This window comes from Martes martes (genome assembly GCF_963455335.1).
Source record: "Martes martes genome assembly, chromosome: 2".
NCBI classification, from domain to species: domain Eukaryota; kingdom Metazoa; phylum Chordata; class Mammalia; order Carnivora; family Mustelidae; genus Martes; species Martes martes.
Genome location: NC_137889.1, coordinates 77,860,861 through 77,886,611, shown reverse-complemented (window position 1 = coordinate 77,886,611; position 25,751 = coordinate 77,860,861). Strand labels below are relative to the sequence as shown.

The following is a 25,751-nucleotide window of genomic DNA, read 5'->3' as shown; positions in this document are numbered from 1 at the left end:
TTCTCCCTAATCTGCAATTCAGTGATTTCTTTAATATAATTCAATAAATATTTCCAATAAAAATGAAAATAATAAACTCTCTGATATATAAATTATGTCTGAGATCATCCCCCACTTAATTTAAATGTTGACTAAGGAATAACAATATTTTTTGAAGAATTATATTTACTGTATTTTTTTGAAAGATTTTATTTATTTATTTGACAGACAGAGATCACAAGTAGGCAGAGAGGCAGGCAGAGAGAGAGGGGGAGGCAGGCTCCGTGCTGAGCAGAGAGCCCATGTGGGGCTCCATCCCAGGACTCTGGGATCATGACCTGAGCTGAAAGCAGAGGATTTAGCCCACTGAGCCACCCAGGCGCCCCTATTTACTGTATATTTTTATTAGAGTTCCTTAGGGAAAATAGAATTTCACTCTTTGTAGAAACATAGTTTACATAAAGACTGTTAAAAACAAAAAGACCAAGTCCTCCAGATTTTGAAGAATATATATTTTCCAAAATAGCTTTTGTAAATATAATCCTACATAGAGGTCTTATATTTCAGTTTTATACCGACAAAGTTTAGAATCCATTTCTATACTTTAAAACTTGAATTAATTTATGGTCTTAGAAAAATCTGAATGAATGATTTAAATCATACTTCTAATTTTGTTCACACTACAGATCTGGGTGTATGGTATCTCAGAAATTCATCTCACTTTTTCAAGCCACACATAATGGGTGCAGGATGCTACAAATTTGACACCTGGAAAGCAGTTGGTGTTAACTGATGCCTGCACCTGGGGATCTTCATATATTCCACCTGTTTTCCATGTCTCTTCTGGTTCTGCTTTGTTCCAACATAGCCAGACCTAAGTGCATACAGTGCCCTCCTTTTCTGATCCTCACTTGATCCTTTGCTCAGCTGTACTGGTTTGTACAATCATATTTGTTCAGTCTAACTATAGTACACACAATTGAATGATAGCACGTGTTCTTTAAAAGATAAGTAATGGTATTCGAATCTTGGTAGTTTAAAAAGCCAAGCCATTGCAGCTTAAAAGGTTTAAATTCTGAAAATATCAATAAAAAGAAAGAATTTACTTAAATACAAAAAATCCCCCAAATAGCATTTTCATTTTGACTGATAATACCTGCAAGGTTTATTAAGTCAAGCCTGAGGACCACGATAAAGGTGTACTGGTTCATAAAAATATTTGATTATTCAATTTAATTTAAATTTAAATTTAATTTAAATTTATTCAATTTAATTTATTTAATTTAAATAAATTTATTTAATTTATTTAATTTATTTATCATTAATAAATTTATTCAATTTAAATTTATTCAACTTAAACCATATTAACTCTTATTAAATATGTAACTAGTTAATACAAAATTTTGTCCATTGAGTCATATATAAATAAATAAATAAATATAAATATCCATCTATATTTATGATTTAGAGGGAAATGTATTTAAGCATAATTATGACTGTGTTGATGTTTATACATAGTGGTTATAATTTTCTTTTAGCACATGAAATTATTTCCATCTAATATGCTTATGCATTTTAAGTGACTCCAGATTGTTTTGACACATCTTATTGTTTTATAAATATTCTATAGTACTCATAGTTTAAAACATGCAATCTTTATCAGTTAATTACATACTATAGTCCCAGGGAGCACTACATTATGATGGGATATTCCTGAACAATAGAAGTGGCAAAAACAAAGTCAAGTTATATTTTTCAAAAAATAAATTTAGTAGTGTCAGCTCTTATTATTATAATTATGCATCAAGGAATATAAGTTCTATGCCCAAAGGATAAAACTTTTAAAATGTCAGTTTTTATTCAAAAACAATTGATTCTTATCACCAAGCTTCCATGTCAACATTAACATAGGACTGACATGTGCTACATGTCAGTGACTCTCAATTTAACATTATTGGTTGTTGAAACTTGAGAACACGACCAGGTCTCAATGTGGTGCTAGTTTTCAGCTGTGCCACTTACACACTATGTTTGATGATTATTACAAAGCTCCTAAAATTTTTAATGAACATGACTCTCCCTCCCTTCAGCTGCTGCAAAATTTTGCTCCCCAATTAGGAATTCGAATGTGTTTGAACCTGACAAATACTCAGACTGTTTGCAGTTTGGTGAAATATTTCTGCCCTTATTCAAATGGATACATTCATTATGTTATTTACCATAATATGTACAAACTACAGTCAGTGGGATTCCACTGCATGGTTTCACTGATGAAATTTCTGAGCTTTATTTTCCTCTAAAACCCATTTAATCCATCCAAATCACTTGTTCAAATCTGAAGTCTATTTTCTTACTTTTTATATGAGTTACACATTCAGCATTTTTACGAAGCATGAACTACTTTCCAGATTACAGGTTATTGAAGAAATACAGATTTCATTATGTAAGGTTTACTTTGTTTTTGAACCTTATTTTTTTCAGTGGAAATATAGTTTTTCAGTGTTGATGAATAGTAATGACAAAAAATACCATATATAAATATATTCAGTAAAATAATAATTATAAAATAAGTAACTACTTTTTAGTCAATCTGCTATGAATTAAAATTTTATGTATACCCTTAGAGCCATCTATGAGTTCCTCCTCTCTCTACCCACAAGACACATGCTTACACATTTTGGCGGGGGGGGGGTGGCTAGGGAGATTTTGTTTTGTTTTGTTTTAAAGATTTTATTTATTCATTTGAGAAAGAGAGAAAAAACAAGCATGAACAGGGGAAGGGAAAGGGCAGAGGGAGAAGTAGACTCCCCTCTGAGCAGGGAGCCCATAGTGGGGCTTGGATGTTGGAACCCTGGGATCATGACCTGAGCCAAAGGCAGATACTTAACTGACTGAGCCACACAGGTGCCCCTTGGCTAGAGAGATTTTTTAAATCAAGTTTTCTGTGGGTTTTAGCAGCAGAATTTATGATCTGAATATATGCTACAGATGTGCTTCTTTTTAAATTTACTGCCATATAAAATAATTACACTGGGCACAGAATAATTTAAATTACCTGATAATGAAAATGTTGGAAATTAAAGACACATGTAGATTTTCATTTGGAGCATTCATTAACTTTACTTACAAACAAAATAATAATGTCTTTGTGTATGCTCACTATAACTGTTATATTCCCATGTCTGAACTTTTTTTTTTTTTTTAATGGGAGAATGTTACAGAGAGAGAAACTCCATTCTCTGGGTTCGAACAGCTCAGAGGCCAATCATGGCTCTAGAACTGTGTTGTACCATGGGAAAGTTATTAAGTCTATGTCATAATTTCCCCCATCACAAGTTTGGAGATAATAATTATACTTACATCATACAGCTATTGTAAGAATCAAATTTGATGAAAAAGTAAAACATTTAGCAGAATGCCTGACACATAGTAAAATTTTCAAAAAATGGTACTGTCACTATTTTTATGACTGACATTATCTTTTCTTTTAAACATTAGTAGAAAAAAAAAATGGTGTAATGGTATATAACCAGATTTTGGTTTCTGTTTCCACGTTTTCCTCAAATCTATACTGTGAGATATATTGCTACATTTCAGTTTTCTATGATCTTTTTTTTTCTATGATTCAGTTTTCTATTGCTACATTTCAAATTCTATGAATCTATGAGCCTGCTAAAAGATCAACGTCATGTTTATAAATAAATAAAGAAAGAAAGAAAAAGATCAGCTTCATATCCTAGTAGGCAATTCTCATAGTTGATCTTTTCAGAGGGTCTGCAAAGTCAAAACAATTTTCATAATAATACTTAGGTGTCATTTGCATTTTTCTCTCTCATTCTCACAAATTAGATTCTTCCAAATGTAGGGAGTACCTTTGACAGGCTACATGACATCTGATGTAATGAGTGATATCACAACAATTCATTGAATAAGCAGATATAGGCATCCAGCATCTTCTATTCAATCAGACATCAAAAACATTTTCAAAATACAAAACAATGTGAATCTCTTCATTTAAAAAAAAGATATATAGCTTTAGGGGCGCCTGGGTGGCTCAGTGGGTTAGAGCCTCTGCCTTTGGCTCAGGTCATGATCTCAGGGTCCTGGGATCGAGCCCCGCATCAGGCTCTTTGCTCCCCTCCTCTCTCTCCGCCTGCCTCTCTGCCTAATTGTGATTTCTCTCTGTCAAATAAATAAAATATTTTTAAAAAAATAGCTTTGAAACTGTGCTATTTACGGGTACTTATAAATGAATTTATTATGGTTATTTTCAATGAATTAATAAATAAATATATATTTACTTTTATTTTTAATATGGTAAATATAGGTAAACAAATAAACAAACAAATAAACAAAAATTTTCGAGTTCTCAGTAATTTTGAGGAATGCGGAGGGGTTCTGAGTCCCAAAAAGTTTAATAACCATGTAGGTTTCAATTACAGTTCTCTCCTCGTTCATGCATTGTATTGCAGGATATTACAAAAGTTCCTGGCTTCAGTTAAAAGCTTCAGCACTCTCATCACAGTAAGAATCAGCAATATGTGCTGCCTCTGGTTTCTTTTTTCATAGCCAGTGAAGACAGACACATGTACTTTGTCTTTTCTGGGTCGATTGTTAATCTAATGGAGTATAGTGGCTCCAGAAAGTGATCCATAATTTGTTTGTTCCTTGTGAGCTTTCTTTTTGCTTTGTTTTTCTTTCTCTACAGAGAAAGGATGCAAGCAAGAATTACTTGCAGTCTTGTAAGAGGGAAGTATTTCCCAGAGGATTTTCTAATCAATACTGCACCTTTAAATACGTGAAATGGTCTGAGAAAAATGTATGTAATGCACATGTCTGTCTCAATCCTTTAAGATAGTTGTTGATGAATAACAGCATATTGTATAAGACAATTATGTTATATCTTCTATTTAGCACATATATTACATAATTTGTATCAGTGATGAAAGTCGGTTAATTTCTGATTACTGGATGGACAACAATAACAAAAGAAAGTTAATAATATATTTTGTGGTGATGTTTGTCTTCCTCTGATCTAAATTGTTATTGCTTTAAGTTTTAAGTTGTGGTCAAGAGCAAAGTATAATCATATGATGCAGTGATTTGGTAATCAATCGAAGATAATTCAATAAATTTTAGTGTTATAAAGTCCTTCATTAGTTGATTTTATTCTTTTCACTTTTAAGAGATCCTAAACTCATTTTTTTTTTTAAATCTTGAAAAAAAAATCTCTTTTTCTAGCTAAAGAAAAAGGTAGGCAGAAGTAGATATACAATCCATATTGCGTTTCTCATCTTGAATAATTTAGCAGAGAAATATTGTTAGTTAATGAATATCCCCATGTTTTGTATCTTTGTCTTTAGAGCAAAAACTTCTTTACACACAAAGTGCATCATTCCACTGCACCTCAATAAGATCTTTATATTATGTTCAACTAAAATAAAACTTACTATTTCATTCTTGCTAGAAAGTGAATGGATGTCTCAAGCTCTTTACTAGCCACTATTAATCCAGCAATTGGGTACTATTTGCCTGGTCAGAGTGATATTACCTAAAACCAGTCCTTTTGAGTCAGTATACCATTTCCTGAACTTTCAAAGATATGCTGAAAAAGTTGAATGCAAATCTGCATTGTTAATTTCACATTTAACAAATAACATAGCAAAAGTTATAACATAATAGAGTATTTGTGCTTTATAATTAATGTTATATGGAATAATATATAAAATTATATATGTATTCATGTGTATATGTATGTATGTATAGATCTAGCATGTATATATACATATTTATGTGCATGTATATACACACATATCTGCAAATGTGTATCTCTTGCCAGATCACAATTTTGATTTGAAAATTGTTTTAATGGAAGAATATAGAAAACTAAAAATGTTAGGTTGATGTTATTATTTAAAGCAATGATAGCAGACTGGCTAATAAAAATACTGAGAACTTGATTACGATTTAATTGGCATCATGTACTGACCATTAGAAGGCATGGTCTCTACCTCTCCAGAATGCTGTGACTTTCTAAGTTTGATGCATTCAGAAACCTACGCTCTGAAAATTTCTTTTTCATTTTAAATAATTCATCAATATTACTGTGAGACAGTAATCTGGTCCTGAGAACCTCAGCCTTATTTTCCTCTAAAAATAAATTTATGAGAAACTTATGGAATTCACAAAGCTGGTATAAATTAGTCCTAACATCCCTTGCAATGTAGAATAGTCTGGCCAATGAAATGTGAATAATTTCAGGCTGAAGAAGTTAAAAGCTGACCTGCTTGCCATATCCCCTTTTCCCCACTTTGATGACATTATGGATCATGAAGTTAATCAGATTATCGTTTAATACGTAAGTCTTGTTTTAAGATTTCCCTGCAATTTCTATTTGCATTTTGTATTGGTAGGTGTAAATGAGCCTGACTAATATAATGTTTAGCTCAATCATTTCTATATTTTCATGTGAATAGATTCATAAATATTTACAAAGAATAGAAGAGGCATTCAATTTTTATAAACACAGAATTTTTTTTTTTTTGGCTTTCAAATCATTAGTCATAACCATCCAGTTTTTCCCAGAATAGTCTTTATTCAATATTGATCCTAAAGATATTCATCAAAATAATCCCACGTTATAACAAATTTAGGAAATGTTATGTTATATAGTGAACCATCTTATATCTCTCCTTGGAACTGAATTTAGCATATTTAAAAGTTAAGATTAATGAATCAGTGAGTAAAATGGCTTAAAGTTCTTTAATTTGGTGTTTAAATCAAAACGTGTGTTATTAAGTTAGACCATATAATATATTCCTTAACTGTTGTCCACTAAATAAACTTTAAGATGTATTTCATTAGGTTATATTTTATTACAAGATTATAAAAAATATTGTAGAAGGAAACCAAATAGTGGATCTTTTAATGTGTATTTTCAACTCATATAGTAAAATTAGGTATCAGTAAGAATGATTAAGATTTTAACTTACTAAATCAAAATTTTCTTTAAGGAAGGTATTCCTACCTATATAATTCCAGTATTTTCAAAGTGCTTTACATTTAATGGGCTCTTTAAAATGTTTGTCAATAAATGAGTGACACGTTTCCTTTCTTAACAATGTCTTTCCACACACCTGCAAACCACAATGATGACTAGAAAAGAACTGGAAGAACCCAGAGAAGTAGAGGACACTGTGTTTCAAGCTTAAAATCCATAAGATTCCTAAAATAACACATATTAAATTCAGTAAAATCGATTTAGATTACAAAATCCTGGCTAAGCTAGATTCTGATGCTCATGTTTAAAAAATAATTTTTCAGTTAAACAAAATTTCATGGTTTTAACACTTGCATATAAGTACAATGGCATTATAAGAGGTTTATAATTTTTAACTCTCTTTCCAAGATTTATCTTAGAATGCCTGAGATTGGGATGCCACTATTGGGATAAATTTTTCTTGGCCATGGTAAAGAGCCAAGCATGCAAACAGAAAACGTTATTATGGCAGAGATAAAAATAGATCTTGGAATTATGCAGTTCATCCTTGTTATTATTCTATCTTTTAAAAACAAAGGTAAAAAAATTTTGGAAGCTTTAGTTAGCTATTAGTTTAATTACTTTTTATGAAATAATTGTATACACTGTTAAGATTTGGTGATTCCTCAAGCAGCTCTATTATCTCTGGCTACCATTACTATTATTATATGTAATCATTTCTAATTATAATGCCTTGCCAATAAGTGTGGCATTGTAAAAAATTAATTTACAGATGCCTATGAATTTAAATCAGGCATATTGTTTTCTCAAGTATATTATGTTAAATCTTGTTTATTCTAAGAAACAACAAAGGACCCTGATGATAATTGCACATGAAATAAAAGATTTAAAAACTTTATCCAAAGACATTTATTATATATGTCTTAAACTTATCTATAAAATATACTAAATAATGATTATTTCTCAAGGACATATTCTCTGTCAAACAAAGTTATGAACAGTAAGCAAATCATTAATTAATGGAGATGATGGAGAATAATTATTGAGAGTATACATGTTGAAAAAACTAACAGAAGAAAATATTAAATAGATAAAAATGGTTTCATGTAATAAATCTCAGGGTGATTTTAATTAATCTGGAGATCTCATATTTTTAAAGGTAGTCTGAATAATATATTATTATTACATATTAAATTTGTAAAATAATAATGTTCAAGGTTATTATTAGTCAAATTACAAAAAAGCATTGTTTTACATGCTTTAAGGACATTTACATATCACAATTTTATAAGGAGAGTGCCAGCTGTATTTTAAGCAATGTATTAGAAAATTCTTGCTCAGAGAAGTAACATAACATATCTAATTTTTACCAGCAATTAACCAGCAAAGCCAGATCTGTGCTACCTGGTCTCTGATTACTTGGGTTTTTGTTCCTTCCATTACAATAGCATGAAATCAATTTTTAAAATGAGCAGAGATATATTTGTTTGATCTGAAGAGGGAAGAGAGTGTAAAGAAATGTTGTTTAACAGATATATTAATGCTAGTTTTGCAATGACTACATCTGTATGTTCAAATGTGAAATATCTAAGCGGATTAAAATGAGAAGGCATAGTCAGGACACCTGGGTGACTCAGTGGGTTAAAGCCTCTGCCTTCAGCTTGGGTCATGATCCCAGAGTCCTGGGATCAAGCCCCGCATCGGGCTCTCTGCTCAGCGAGGAGACTGCTTCCCTTCCTCTCTCTCTGCCTCCCTCTCTGCCTACTTGTGATCTCTGTCTGTAAAATAAATAAAATTAAAAAAAAATAGTAAAATGAGAAGGCGTAGTCATATCAGAATGTCTTTAGTAAACCAGGCTTTGAAAAGCCTATACAAAGGATTTCAGAAGCATCAGATATCAAGGGGAGAAATGGTGGTGTGCCTCATCATTGAGAACAAAACTGAGATGCTTCAATTCTCAAATTACTTGAAGCTTATGAGACAGGACCCTCACAGGTGGCAGTGACTCCAGTTGATATGGGAAACTGTAATCAGGGAAGAAAAAGTTTAGCTAGGATGGATTATGAGGCAATATTTTGATCCCTGCTTACCAGAACAGTAATGGCGACTTATTATATTTTACTTCTAAAAATTTATCTAAAGTGTGTGAGTGCCTGGTGAAATATATTCTCCCCAGTCTTCACAAATAAGGAAAATAATAATAATAATAATAAATGGAAGTGGATACTGTTTATAGAATGTAGCCTATATTTAAGGAACTGGTAGCAGCCCTACTGAGTATTAATGACTATCCTTATTTTTAAGATAAGCAAATTGAGACATAAAGAGGCCCTCAGGAATACAGTGGTGGAGACTAGATTTGAAACTAAGTCCTTCAAGTTTACAATCCATTTTCTTAAATAATTTATTATGTTCCCTTGACAAGGCAATGGTTTTTAAAGGTTTTTTTTTTTGTTTTTGTTTTTTTTTTTTCCTAATCTAAATCAGGGTTTATTTTTTATTTTTTTTTTTTTATTTAAAGATTTTATTTATTTGACAGACGGAGACCACAAGTAGGCAGAGAGGCAGGCAGAGAGAGAGAGGGAGGAAGCAGGCTCCCTGCTGAGCAGAGAGCCCGATGCGGGGCTCGATCCCAGGACCCTGAGATCATGACCTGAGCCGAAGGCAGAGGCTTTAACCCACTGAGCCACCCAGGTGCCCCTAAATCAGGGTTTATTATGGAAGTTATGTTTAAGTTTGCTTTTATTTCTTTGACTTAATTTTAAATTCTTAAAAGCACTTCAATATATTATAATGTACTTTACTGATTATACATCAATAATAAATCAAACTGATAAAAAGTAGTAAATATTTCTAATGGTATCAGGTTTAAAAAAGAATATCAGTTTACAATCAAACAAAAATATTGAGTCAACATAAAAATGAATAAGATAATTATTAAAACTGATATTCAACAAATCCACTAAAATTAGGCAAAATAATCACAATATAAAAATAATGGAATTTAGTACCTTCTTCTCTCCACAATATGTTAGCTACTGCAGCATGTTAAAGGAAAAGGAGAGAAAGAAAAATGAGTAAATAGAGCTTCAATTGCATAATAATATAAATAACTATTAAAGAGGTCACAATCTCTAGGATAGAACATGTACATAAAAGTGGTGATGGTAATTCAACAAACTACTTTGAATTAACAAAACAGCAAAATTCTGGTAGCTAATAATGCTCTTTTCGTTTCTTAAAATTGCCAATTCTTAGGAATAAAGATTTTTGTTAATAAACAAAGAACATTTTATGCATCACTGGAAAGAATGGGATGTTTAGTTTATGTTATTAAAATACATCTTTAGAACAAACACTGGTAGTTAAAACTATTTATTTAAGACAGTATAGTTAAAAGTTGTTAACTAAAAAAATATATTTTAAATTCTCAGTAATCACAATATATAATATTCTTATACATTATACAATACTCCTGAGCAAGAAGAGTTGTTTAAATAAAAGGTTTTGAACACAGACATAACTTATTTTTAAGTAATATATGTTTCTTTTTTTAAACCAGACAATGAAATATATCTAAATATATCTTGTGTAGTTCAATGTACAATAATGATTCATATTAAATTGATTCTGGACAGTGGGTATATTAAGTAATATGTAGAAATTAAATCAATAGAGTTAAAATATTGAGATAGAAATAAAGAAAAAAATACCAATTAGAAATATTCTCAGAGAAATGTCTGCCTCCATTACTAATTCAAATTCACCCAAATTCTGTTTTCAAAGCAAAATAATATGTCAAGAGAAAGTGTAACTGATGCAAAATCTCATCTAAGTATACCCTGAATATTTTAACCATATTAAAGCACAATCACTTTTTTTTTTTTTTAACTGAACCCCTGATGAATGAAGCAGAGCCAAGACTATAGTCCAAAGTTCCTAGTTGGAGGCTGAAGACCCAAGTATCCAGTTTCAAAACATGCTAAACGTTTAAAAAATAATTTTTTGTAAAGTGACATTCATCCCTTCAAAACATTTTGTGGTGCTGTTCTTGTTGTCTACAGTGTTCTTGAAATGAATATGAAAATGATAGATCCTATTTGCAAGGAAAGGACACAGACCTCAGTTATCAGCAGTTAACCTCAGTCTGGAAGTAGATGATCCTGTTCCTAAAGTTTCATCAGAATGTCAATAGTAGTCACAGTGCCTAAGTCATTCACTTCATCTCATCACAGGGGCATTTTATCATCTCACATCATCACAAGAAGAAAGGTAAGTACAGTACAATGAGAAAGAGAGAGAGTATATTCACATAACTTTTATTATAGCATATTATTATAATTATTTTTATTAGTTATTATGGTCAATATTTTACTGTGCCTAATTTATAAAATAAAATTTATCATACTATGTATGTATAAGAAAAAAAAAACAGCATATATGGAGTGTAGTACATAAGTAGTTTCATGCATCCACTGGGGGGTCTTGGAACATATTCTCCACCTGAGGGGGAACTACCATATTCAGAGAAATTTAAGTAATTGAGTATGTCTGAGAGCAAAACTGATAGAAGATGGGGTCAGAGAATTTTTCCATGAGTAGATCAAGAAAGTCTTTTGTACACAATGCAGAAGAAAGTAAATTTTCCTCTGTAGGTTCAAGAAAGGCTGAGCCATGACTTCTCTCTCTCTCTCTCTCTCTCTCTCTCTTTTTCTGTTTTATTAAAAAAAGAAATGCAACAGATACATGTTTCCTCATATCTCCATTCATTTGCTTAGGGAGTACTGACTGAACTGCCTACGATGTGTCAGACATTGCATTCAGTGATACAATACACAGATTACGCAGGCCCATTCTCTCTGTTAATAGAGCTTATATTCTAATTGAGGAAAAAAATATTATTCACCACACGACAGAGAAAAATTTTTAAATTACACATTTAATGGGTTATAAAAGAGAGGAACAGTACTGGGAATGCTTTTAGCAGGTGAATTAAACATAGAGAAGTACCAAAGGTGAAGAATGCAAGATGAATTAGAGTGAACCAAGTGAGAATTGTAAGGATAGGTTTCCAGAGAGAAGAAAAAGCCTGCACAAACCTTAGTGGTATACCAAAGCCCTCCCAGTTTAAAGGAGTTAAGGACAGAGATATTTTCAAAATAGGCAATCATTTATGGGAAAGTAACAAAAAATACATAGTTTGTGATATTGACATCAAACAAGGTAAAATTCAAAGCACTTCATATTGAAATTAATATTATATAAACTAAAACCATCATATTAAAATATGAAGCAAAAGCTATTAGGACTGGATGCAAAATTGATAAATCCACAATCATATTTTATTTTGTTACCTTATCACTCTCAGTATTTGAAAAAGTAAAAGAAAAAAGACAAAGTTTAAATAATATAATTATTAAGACTGAATTAGTAGTTTCATAATGAGTGTTGTACTATAAAAACAGAATGTTGAACTATAAAAACATAAGTGTTTTTCAGATTTTGTGGAAAAATTTTCAAGAGTGGTCACGAAGTAAACTAGAAAATGAAAAGTCTTTCTCTATTTTGTAGTATATTCTAATCGGCATAGTTTAAACATTTTCAGACAATAAAATAAATATGAAAATCCATGAAATGTGTTTAAACACACAAAATTCTTCCACAAATTAATTTTTTTTAACCAAATATGGGATACCTGGTTGGTGCAGTAGGTTAATGTGCGACTCTTGGTTTTGGCTCTGATCTCGGGGTTGTGAGATGGAATCCCACATCAGGCTCCACACTCAGTGCAGAGTCTGCTTAAGAGTCTCTCCCTCTCCCTCTTCACCTCCCCACTAATCTCTTTCTCTCTCTCTCTCTCTGCCTAAAATAAATAAATAAAATCTTTAAAAAATAACTAAATAATAAAATATGATTATGATTCATATAAGACAACAAAAATGAATATTCAATATGTGGACCTAAAGAGTTTTGGCCAAGAGATAAAACAGAGACTTGATTGATGCATTATTGAGCAAAATAGAAAGAGGAAAAATGATAGAGAGAAAGCAGAAGTGGAACCAAAACCAGGAGGAAGAAAAAAGGGAAAGAAATGGAGAGATAAGGAAGATAGAAGGGGTGACTATAGCTATGATTTTAAATTAATGTAGATTTTTTTTTGTATTTTCAAATTTCAAATTTGTATTTTTTGTATTTTCAAATTTTTATTTATTTTATTTTCAAATTTTTATCTAGGGGCTCCTGTGTGGCTCAGTGGATTAAGCCCCTGCCTTCAGCTCAGGTCATGATCTCAGGGTACTGGGATTGAGACCTGCATTGGACTCTGCTCAGCAGGGGGCCTGTTCCCCCCCCCCCCGCCTGCCTCTCTGCCTACTTGTGATCTCTGTCTGTCAAATAAATAAATAAAATCTTAAAAAAAAATTATAGTTATTTAACATACAGTATGATATTAGTTTCTGGAGTAGAATTTAGTGATTCATCACTTTAATGTAGAATTTTTGCTAATAAATTTTGTAAACTGGATTTCACTCAAAAAATTCAAAGAAATATAAATATCTAAACTGAAATGAAGAAAAAAATGAATAAAAATAACCATGGTACTGATTGAAACTTTTTTTAATTTAAATTCAGTTAATTAACATATAGTATATTATTAGTTTCACAGCTAGAGTTTAGTGATTTATCAGTCTTATATAATACCCAGTGCTCATTATATTATGTGCTGTCCTTAATGTCCATCACCAGTTACCCTATCCCTCCACTGCCCTTGTCTCCAGCAACAGTTTTTTCCCCTATGATTAAGAGTCTCTTATGGTTCGTCTCCCTCTGATTGTGTCTTGTTTTATTTCTTCCTCCCTTCCCTTATGATCCTGTCTTGTCTCTTAAATTCCACATATGAGTGAGATCATATAATTGTCTTTCTATGATTGATTTTTTTCTCTAGCATAATACCTTCTAGTTCCATCCATGTTGTTGCAAAAAGAAAGATTTCTTTTTTGATGGCTGATTAATATCCCATTGTATATACATACCACATCTTCTTAATCCATTCATCTGTCGATGGACATTTCTGTTTTTTTCCACAGTTTGGTTATTGTGAACATTGCTGCAATAAGCATTGGGGTGCAGGTGCCCCTCCAGATCCCTACATTTTTATCTTTGGGGTAAATACCTAGTAGGCAATTGCTGCAGCTGAGGTCACAGAGGTTGCTGCCTGTATTTTCCTTTACAATTTTGATGGATTCCTGTCTCACATTTAGGTCTTTAATCCATTTTGAGTCCATTTTGTGTATGGTGTAAGAAAATGGTCTAGTTTCATTTTTTCTGCAAGTGGCTGTCCAATTTTCCCAGGACAATTTGTTGAAGAGACTGTCTTTTTTCTATTGGAAATTCTTTCCTGCTTTGTCAAGGATTACTTGACCATAGAGTTGAGGGTCCACTTTGGGTTCTCTATCTGTTCCATTGATTGATGTGTTTTTGCACCAGTACCATACTGTCTTGATGATTACAGCTTTGTAATAGAGCTTGAAATCTGGCATTGTGATATCACCAGCTTTGATTTTCTTTTTCAATATTCCTTCAGGTATCCAAGGTCTTTTCTGGTTCCATACAAATTTTAGGATTATTTGTTCCAGCTCTGTGAGAAAAGCTGATAGTATTTTGATAAGGATTGCTTTGAATGTATAGATTGCTCTAGGGCATGGACATTTTCACAATATTTGTTTCACATTTCACAATATTTGTTCTTCCAATACATGAGCATGGAACATTTTGCCATTTCTCTGTGTCTTCCACCATTCCTTTCAGGAGCATTCTATAATTTTCTGAGTAGAGTACCTTTGCCTCCTTGATTAGGTTTATTTCTTGGTATGTTATAGGTTTTGGTGCAATTATAAATGGGATCAGCTCCTCAATTTTTCTTTCTTCTGTCTCATCGTCAGTGTATAGAAATTCAACTGATTTTGGTGCATTGATTTTATATCCTATCACCTTGGTGAATTATTGAATGAGTTCTTGCAATTTTGGGGTGGAGTATCTTGGGTTTTCCACATAGAGTATCATGTCATCTCTGAAGAGTGAGATTTTTATTTCTTCTTTGTTGATTTGGATGACTTCTTGTTGTTGTTGTTGTCTGATTATTGAGGCTATGACTTCTAGTACTATGTTGAAAAAAAGTGGTAAGAGTGGACATCCTTGTCCATAGGGCAAAAGCTCTGTTTTTCCTCATTAAGAACAATATTCGCTGTAGGCTTTTCATAGATGGCCTTTATGATACTTAGGTATGTTCCCTCTATCCCTACACTGTGAAGAGTTTTAATCAAGAAAGGATGTTGTACTTTGTGAAATGTATCTATCATTTATCCTGCATCTATTGAGAGGATCATAAAGTTCTTAACCACTCTTTATTAATATAGTGTATCACATTGATTTGTTGATGTTGAACAACCCTTGCAACCCAGGAATAAATCTCGCTTGGTTGTGGTGAATAATCCTATTAATGTACTTGTTGTATCTATTAGGTAGTATCTTGTTGAGAATTTTTGCATTATGTTCATCAGGGATAACAGTCTGTAATTTTCCTTTTTGTTGTGGTCTTTGGCTTGTTTGGGGATCAAAGGAATGCTGGCCTCATAGAATGAGTTTGTAAGTTTTCCTTCCATTTCTATTTTTTGAAACACCTTCATAAGAATAGCTATCAGTTCTCTAAATGTTTGGTAGAATTCCCTTAGGAAGCCATCCAGCCCAGTCTGGGGTCTTGTTTGTTGGGAGATCTTTAATGACTGCTTCAATTCCCCTGATGATTATGGGTTTGTTCAGGTTTTCTATTTCTTCCTAATTGAGTTTTGGTAGTTTATAAGTTTCTAGGAATGTATCCATTTCTTTCAGATTGCCTAATTTGTTGGCACATATTTGCTCTTATTATGTTCTTAAGATTGTTTGTATTTCTTTGGTGTTGGTCAAGATCTCTCCTCCATCATTCACAATTTTGTTAATTTGAGTTTTGTTTCTTTTTGATAAGTCTGGCTAGTGGCTTTCATAAGCCACTATAAAGAATTTTATTAAGATTCGAATCCACTAATAAAGAATCTTATTAATTCTGTCCAAGAATCAGCTTCTAGTTTCATTGATCTGTTTTTCTGATTTTTTGGTTTCTGTTTCATTGATTTCTGCTCTAACATTTATTATTTCTCTTCTCCTGCTTGGTTTAGACTTTCTTTGCTGTTCTTTCTCTAGTTCATTTAGGTATAAATTTAGCTTGTGTATTTGAGACCTTTATTATTTCTTGAGAAAGGCTTATATTGCTATGCACTTCCCTCTTAGGACTGTTTTTGCTGCATCCCAAAGATTTTGAATAGTTGTGTTTTCATTTTCATTTGTTTCCATGAAATTTTAAATTCTTCTTTAATTTCCTGGTTGACCCATTCATTCTTCAGTAGGATGCTCTTTAACATCCAAGTATTCAAGTTTCTTCCAAATTTCCTCTTCTGATTAAGTTCTTGTTTCAAAGCACAGTGGTCTGAAAATATGCACAGAATAATCTCAATCTTTTGAAGTCAATTGAGACATGATTTGGAATCTAGTATGTGAACTATGCTGGAGAATGTTCCATGTGCCCTCTAGAAAAACGTGTATTCTCTTGTTTTAAGATGGAATGCTCTGTATACATCTGAAGTCCATCTAGTCCAGTGTTTTTCAAAGCCCCTGTTTCCTTGTATTTCTTCTGCTGAGATGATCTGTCCGTTGCAGTGAGTGGGGTGTTAAAGTCCTCTACTATTAGTGCATTATTATCAATGTCAGTTTTTATTTTTTATTCAGTTATTAATTGGTTATAAAATTCATTGCTCCCATATTAGGGGCATAAATATTTACAATTGTTAGATCTTGTTGGATAGACCCTTTATATATGATATAGTGTCTCTCTTCATCCCTTACTATAATCTTTGTCTTAAAATCTAATTTGTCTTATATAAGGATGGCCACCCCCGCTTTCTTTTGGAGTTTTTTAACATGATAAATTATTTCTCACCCCCTCACTCTCAAACTAGAGGTGTCTTTGGTTCTGAAACAAGTCTCTTGCAGACAAAATATCCATGGATCTTGCTTTTTTAATTCATTCTGATACTTGTGTCTCTTGATTGAGGTATTTAGCTCATTTACTTTCAGAGTAACTATTGAAAGATATGAATTTAGTTCCATTGTATTACCTGTAAAGTCACTGTTTCTGTATACTGTCTCTGTTCCTTTCTAGTCTTTTTTGGGGGGAGGTCTTTCTTTGCTTAAAGAATTCCCTTTAATATTTCTTGCCAGGCTAGGTTAATGATCATAAATTCTTTTAGTTTCTCTTTTTCCTGGAAGCTTTTCATCTCTCCTTCTATTTTGAATAAATAACAGCTTTGCTGAATAAAGTATTCTTGGTTGCATATTTTTGTCATGTAGCACCCTGAATACATCATGCCAGTCCTTTTGACCCTGCCAGGTCTCTGTGGATAGGCCTGCTGCCAGTCTAATGTTTCTACCCTTGTTGGTTATGGACCTCTTGTCCTGAGCTGTTTTCAGGGTTTTCTCTTTGTCTCCAAGATTTGCAAGTTTCACTATTATGTGTCGAAGTGTTGACCTATTTTTACTGATTTTGCAGGAGTTCCCTCCCTCTGGACTTGAATGTCTGTTTCCTTCCCCAGATTAGGGAAATTCTCAACTATATGTTGCTCCAATATACCTTCTGCCTCTCTCATTCCTTTTCTTCTGGGATCCCAATTATTCTAATATTGTTTCACTTTATGGTATCACTTTATGGTATCTCTCAAATTCTCTCAAATTCTCCCCTCATGATCCAGGAGTTATTTATCTCTTTTTTTTCTCAGCTTCTTTATTCTCCACCATTTTCCCTTCTATATCACTAATTCTCTCTTCTGCCTCATTTATCCTAACAATTAGATCCTTCATTTTTTTATTGTATTTCATTAATAGCCTTTTTAATTTTGACTTGATTAGATTTGGGTTCTTTTATTTATCCAGAAAGGGATTCTTTAGTGTCTTCTATGCTTTTTTCAACCCCAGGTAGTAACTTTATGATTATGATTCTGAGCTCTAGTTCTGACATCTTGTTTCCATATTGATTAGGTCCCTGGCAGCCTCACTTTTTCTGAGGTGAGTTTTTCCATCTTGTAATTCTTGCAGAAAGTGGCTGCTTTTCTATTCATATAATTACAACAATTCTTTTCTTCAATCTCCAATTGAGTTCACAGGTGTTCAGAATGATTTGATAGCTATCCAGCTGAATTCCTGGGACCAGACAAAACTAGTCTCCTACTCCTCTACCATCTTGGAACGTCCCTGGTTGAAACATTCTTAAAAATAGTTTTTTTCCAACATCCTCTCAGGGTCTGAGTTTTTGTAATGAATATTTACTAAATTTTAAGATTTGTACAATTCCAGTTCTTTTAATTATGTTTAGGCTATGGAAACATTTCTATTTATTTTATAAAGTCAACAAAAGCAATGCCAATAACTAATCATAGTAGCAAATCAAAGGGAATTATAGAAAAATTTCACTAGTGACAAAAATTAAAGATAAAATGCAAACAAAATTCATCAAGGTATTAAAGGTTGATCATGGACAGGAATCCCTTTGGAGTGAAGGAATGATTTGGTAAGAATTTAGTTAAGAAATGTAATTAACTTAATGCACTTTATTAGTATATCAAGTGAGAAAAAGCAATGTAATTTAACTAAACAATTGTAATCTGATAAGGTATGTTGCCTATTACTAAGTATAACCTAAATACTCTTAGTGACTGAGCAAACTATAAGTAGGGGATATTTTGCTAAGTGAAATCAGACAAAAAAGACAAATACCACATGATTTCACTTATATGTTGAATCTAAAAAGCAAATGAACAAGCAAATAAATCAAAACAGACTCGTGAATACGGAAAATAAAATGGTGGTTGCTAGAAGGAAGGGGAGGAGGATAGGTGGAATAAAGAAATATGATTAAATGGTACAAACTTATAGTTATAAAATAAATATGTCATGGAGATGAAAACTACAACATAGGGAATATAGTGAATAATTTTACAATAATGTTTTATGGTGACTGGTGGTGACCACATTATCATGGTGAGGGAACATTTATTAATGTATAGAATTGCAAAATCAACATGTTATACACCTGAAACTAATATGAGATTGTATATCAGTTATACTTTGATAAAATAAAAATAAAAAGGAGAATGTAAATACAATAGAACTGACCTGATATTATCTGTACTTTAAAAAAAAGACTAGAGGCATATTTTATATTAATAAAAATTTAACAAACATTAGAATAATAAATTGAAAGCCAAAAGAGTGGATTGAAATTGTCATTGGAAATTAATTTTTTATGAACTAGACAATTTGCTAAGTCAAGAAATAAATGTAAATCATATAAGTAGTCCAAATTAGAAAATAACCAAAATTTGAAGATAAAATTTATCAAAAGATTACATTAAAAGTACACATAAGATTAGTTAAATAGTTCAATTTGGTAACAAGACACAAGATAAATACTCTCAAATCTATTCTTATGTAAGAATTAGAAAATGCAATAAATTTTATTTATAATACCCCAAAGCATAATATGTCAATGAATGAGTAAATTCTATATCTGAAATATTACACTGTATGTTAACTAACTGGAATTTAAATAAAAATTCAATGATTCATTAAAATGTAAAAAATACAGCAAATCTAGTGTAACATTCACCAAAAATATGCTAGATAGAAAGCTATATATTTTTAAATCAAAAGAGTGAATGTTATAAAGAGAATTTATCCTGCAATTACTTAATTTAAAATTGCATGTATTGTTATTGTATATTTAGAACATATTTCATTTTTATAATATAAAGTTGGAATGCACATTAAGTGTAAAAAATAGTTTGAATTCAATTACATAAGTATAATAACCAAGCCTCTTTTCCTTAGATGTCTTATTATTTTTCTGGTTTTTATATAAGTGTACATGTAAATGGGGGTATTTTTGATACTATGAATATACAACATGTAAAAATAATTTTAATCCTGAATATTCATTTATCATATCTCTACTTTGGTCTTCAATATACAGTTTAAATCAATATACACTATTCCTTCATATGGTTTTCTTCCTTTAAAAAATATTACTGTTCATTATTAATCAATCCAAACTTGATACCTATTGCCAGAAGTTGGTGTAAGTTATAAGATTCAGTAAGTGTAACTAACTTCTCAGTTATATACACATCTATATGATGTATGGATATATACATATACATTGACATACACATGTGTGTGTATGTGTGCATGGATGTGTTTTAACTGTGATGACCATCCTTCAGTGTAGTAACTTCCATTGCTATATATTCCTACAAGAGGTGTAGGGATGGTTGAAGCCACTGGCACATGTTCAAGTTAACTGCCAAACATTGTTATCAGCACCACAAACATTGTGTGCAAGTATTCACTCTTCCATGCTCAAGGTAGACTAAAACTGTATGTATGTGTATGCATGAACATGTGAACAATATTACCAAATATTAATATATAAATATTATAATATACGTTACATATAATATATGGTAGTTTGATTATGTTATATTATTTTTGCAAATATTGAAAGAAAATTTTCTTGTTTTTTAATGCCTTTAAACTATTATTTCTATTGGGATATTACTTTTCTCTTCTATATGTATATATGTTTTAAACATTTTACTTATTTGAGAGAGAGAAAAGAGCGTGAACAGAGGGAGGGGCAGAGGGAGAAGTAGACCCTCTCTTGAGCAGGGAACCTGATGCAGGTGATTGATCCCAGGACGCTGGGATCATGACCTGATCCAAAGGGCAGACACTTAACCGACTGAGCCACCTAGGTCAATTTTTTTTTTTTTTAACAACTACTTATATTGGAATGACTTTATCATATTGATCTATATTTCACATAATAAAAACAGCTATCTATAATGAATGCTGACTTAATCACACCACTTATTTACTTAAAAACATAATGCATATTCGTGTGTGTGAGTATATACTCTCAAAGTGCTTAGTATAGCACATATAGTCTTTTATGACATGCCTGTGTCATTTTAAACTCACATTCTGAACATCAAGACATTTTGAATTTCTTCATGTTTACCCATATGTTAAATCTGACAGTAATACCCTTACCAGAAGTCTTCACTTAATTTCCCTCTAACTCTCCTTTAAACCAGCTTATTATTATTTTTTTAAATCTGTAGCTATCCTATAAAACTGAGTCTGAGCCAAAGAAGCTGTTTTTTTCTGTACTTATTGAATCTTATTATTATGCCCTTAATATAGCATAAATGAAATTTCTGTTCTGAAATCTTTTATTTATAATTGGACAACAAACCCCTCAAAATTGCAGACACCCAGTAATTTAATATTTATTCATAACTTAATTGAAATATAAACTTCCTTCTGAAGATAACATATGCCTTATAATGAAAATGTGGTTCAAAGAAACAGATGTCTGGACACTAGTAACAGAATCTTCTATGAATGCCCTTTTAAATAAAGTGCCTTATTTTATATATTAGGGACTTGTGATTACATTCAAAATGATGGATCTCATGTTAAATATGCTATCTGCATGTGGAAATATATGTGAAGAGTTGAATGTTATATAAGTAACAGCAAAAGATGATTAACTACATAGCAACATGCTATAGTACTGAACAGGTATTTTACTCACTCACATGGAAACTAGCTGGCTTTGCAATTAAATAAGTTTTTGCTTGTCCTTGTCTTTGAAAGTGTAAGGTTTTCACTAGTGGAAAACATTTTTTTTTTATAAACTGCATTTATGTAAGGATAACATTTTAGTTAGATGTCTTATTCACTGCTTCTCCTTTTGGATTTAAGAAGTTGACTTAACTTCAGAAGGCAAATGGAAAAGGGCAATGTTAAAAGAAAATGTAAATAAAAATTTAATGTATCTAAAAAATGTATGGTTAGTATTATGGTAGCTGAAATTTCTTTGAACGTGCATATGGAGAATGAAATGAGACATTTAAAACATACTATTTTTAGGATGGAAAGCTATATAAGATATGTCAAGTACATTGCCTGCCATGTGCCAAATTCAAAGCCACTTTCAAGTAAAACTGTCATTTGTTGGGCACTGATTGAAGATGATTCTCCCCTCCCATACAAAGATTCCCAACCTAGTGTCTAACATTAACTGATTAGGCTAGACTGTCCAGCTAACATTAAGGAATATGACTCAGAAACTGGCCAGTCCTAATTTCTACAAACTGACGAAAAGGGATAATCAGATTCTTTTCAGGGATAATTTGAGTCAAGAAATCATGTTAAAAAATGGAGAGCACAGAGAATCAGAATTGTAAGAATGCATGGCAAATGGCACCATGACGTAGAGTCAGGGCCCTTAATGATTTGTGAAAATGAAGATAACTCAAAATTGCAAAAGGGACTCTTCCATGAAAAGAGAGTCAGAAGTTGTCTATGGAACATCAGTTTCTGGGTTCTGAATGAGGATACATCCCAGACTGCTTCACATTGCCAGTTTAACAATCACATCAATTTAAAAATAACTTATACTTAACCAAATAGAGAACCTACTTCTGGCAACCAAATAGGCTGAGTGAAACCAAGACAACGTAAGAACTTTTGCCATGTCAAAAGATTAAAGCCACAACACAAAACAAATAAAAACCATATCCATCTTTCCAGGAACCTGGCTGGCTCAGTCAGAAGAGCAAGCGAGTCAAGAATTCGAGCACCACAATGGGTGTAGTGATTAGTTAAATAAATAAATAAATAAATAAATACATGAATATGAACAAACTTAAAAACTACAATATCCGTCTTTCCTTCCAATAGCAAATCAAGTAAGCCAATATTTGCAGTAGTTATTGCCTGATGCATAAAACATTATCTCAAGACTTAGCAGCTTAAAAAAAACAAAAAACAGTTATGGTATTTGTGGTAGTGGCTTAGCTAGAAGCATTCTGATTTGGGGTATCTCATGAGGCTCTAGTTATCTGAGGGCTTAACTTGGGCTGGAAGATCCACTTCTGAGGTGGCTCACTTAAATGGTTGCCAATTTAGTGCTGGCTATTGGCAGATAGCCCCAGTTCTTTACCTATGGGACTCTCCCCAAGGCTGCTGACATGTTCTCACATACTGACAGTTAGCTTCCCCTAAATGAGTGACCCATGACAGCAAGGCTGAAGCCATACTGCCCTTTTTGACCTGGCTTCAGAAGTCATATAACTTCACCTCTACCTTACTCTACGTGTGATAGAAAACTGATCTATTTCAATGTGGGAAAATCATACAAGGGTGTGTATCACAGAAAGAGGAGGATTATTAGGATCATCTTGGACACCAGGGCATGTTAGTGTAACAGACTGCTTACTAAGCAAACATAACTTCAAGAAAAATTTTCTAGCTAACATCCTCCCAGGCACACTGCCAACACCTGAGGGTTTTTTTTTTTTTTTTAAATAAAGATTTTATTTATTTATTTGACACACAGATCACAAGTAGGCAGAGAGGCAGGCAGAGAGAGAGAAGGGAGGAAGCAGGGTCCCCGCTGAGCAGAGAGCCCAATGCGGTGCTCCATCCCAGGACCCTGGGATCATGACCTGAGCCGAAGGCAGAGGCTTTAACCCACTGAGCCACCCAGGCGCCCCACCTGAGCTTTTCTTAATAGAAATTCTAAGCCCACCACTGTCAGGAAGTGACTTGATTTTGATAATTCTTCACACAAATGATTGATTGTCATTTTTACATGATTAACAATAAGCAGTGGCAATATTAAACAATTATAGTGAATAGCTGCAGATACACGGGAAAATCTTTGCCTTTTAACTTGCTCATATATTCTATGGTTTTAAGTAGGTGGCAAGCAATGTTACTTCCTCTTTTGCTTTAACTACCTCAGCTAGAAAATAAACCAAATGGTTGATCAGAGAATTACAAAATAAAACGATTATTAAATATCTTAAATAGTACATGACACATAATTAATTGCTCAATAGGTCTTGGCTATGTAGTTATATATACATATATCCTAAGTAAAACTCAAGATAATCAATCATACCTATAGAAATTAAATTAATAGGAATGTTGCCAAACAAAATGTTGCATAAAATATATCTTAACTTATCATTAGGGCTCTCAGAGGATTCTCCTTATTATCACTTGAGAGAGCAAAGTAATTAGAAAAATAGAAGCCTACTTAGATATTAATTAGCATTTTGTGTAAGGAAACAATGAAAAATAGCAGAATTTAAAGCTATTTCAGTGCCGCCTAATTTTTATAAAAGGGCATTATTTCTAATATTTTTTAAAGATTTATTTATTTGTTTTATAAAGAGGGAGGAAGAGGGAGAGAGAACAAGGGCTAGAGTGGGGGGAGGGGCAGAGGGATCCAATCTTCAAGCAGAATCCCCACTGAGCATTAAGCTAGATCTCAAAACTCATGAGACTGTGACCTGAGTCAAAACCTGGAGTCATACGCTTAACTGACTGAGCTACTCCGGTACCCTGCTAATGATTTTCATTACTTCTCTCATTTTCTGAATTTCTCACTACTTAATTTTTAAATATCTACTTAATATATTTATGTTACATATGATGTTAACATATAAATAGAATTATATTTAAATATAGAGTAAAATAAGAGAAACAAAATTTTTGCAGGAAATAGACTACTTTAAAACATCATTTATTAATCAGATAAAGGTTGTTAGGTAAATATTTTATGAGGGAAATTAAAAATTATAATTACAAATCTCAAGTTAAATTAAATTAAGTCTCTTGATAGTTAAGAATTTTGGATAAACACATAGTTTATAATTCTGTTAAAATTGCTCAGCTTTAAAGATATTATAAAAGAGATTAGTAGCAGTGCAATAAAAGGCATCAGACATCTAAACGAATAACTGCTGTAGTCGGCTATAAACTTGTCATCTGAAATTTCTAGCAGTCACAGGATGAAAGGAAAAAAAAAATTGGACTTTATACTGTCTGAGAAAGTGTTCATGTAGAAAACGACATAAAACAAGCTGATTATAAGTTAACAGAGGTTAACTTCTTCTTAGAACAAATTTCTAAAGAAATTACATGAAATATACAGACAAATTAGACAGTATAAGGCTTTTATGAGAATTCCATGAGATAAAAATTTTAAGTTGCTTAGAACAGTGACTAGCACATACTCAGACAACCTCATGTATGCACACACGCAACACATGTTTGTATGCATATGGACACATATCTTTTTGGAAAACAGAAACACATTTTTCCTAAGCATAACTCCAAAGGTAAGAACTTGATATTGTGACTCAAATATGAAGTAACTTGTAGCAAATTTAGCCTATACATCTTGTCTTTTTAATTAAGAAAAATAAAATAATGTTTGTGTGTACAGAGAGTTGCAGAACACGTATTTAACCTATTTACCTAAGGGACTCTCCCCAACAGTCCTTGAAATATTCTTTTCCAAATACCAAGTATTAAAAGCCTTAGCAGACCAATGATAAGTTCTGAAATAAATTCAAATTTGTCTCTTGTAATTGCTTAAACTTTTACACGTGTTGATTAAAGTGAATTTCCTATTGCTTTTGATTTGCTTTTAAACACAATAAGCACCAGAATTTGCACTCTGTTACAAAAATGTAAAATATGATATTCTCAATCTGCTGCATTCCCATTCTATAACAATAAGGTCACATGAAGGGATGCTTGGATGGCTCAA

At 32.1% G+C, this 25,751-nt stretch overlaps 1 protein-coding gene across 1 annotated transcript in view; it reads right to left on the bottom strand.

The window, feature by feature from the left end:
- The window catches only part of FSTL5 (follistatin like 5), a gene marked incomplete at both ends in the record, with an annotated part of 636,306 nt that overhangs the window by 94,763 nt on the left and 515,792 nt on the right, over window positions 1-25,751 (bottom strand). The window contains one exon of the mRNA XM_080796324.1: window positions 9,991-10,017. Within this exon, the coding sequence (XP_080652450.1) occupies window positions 9,991-10,017 (27 nt within the window). The remainder of the gene's footprint in view (window positions 1-9,990; window positions 10,018-25,751) is intronic.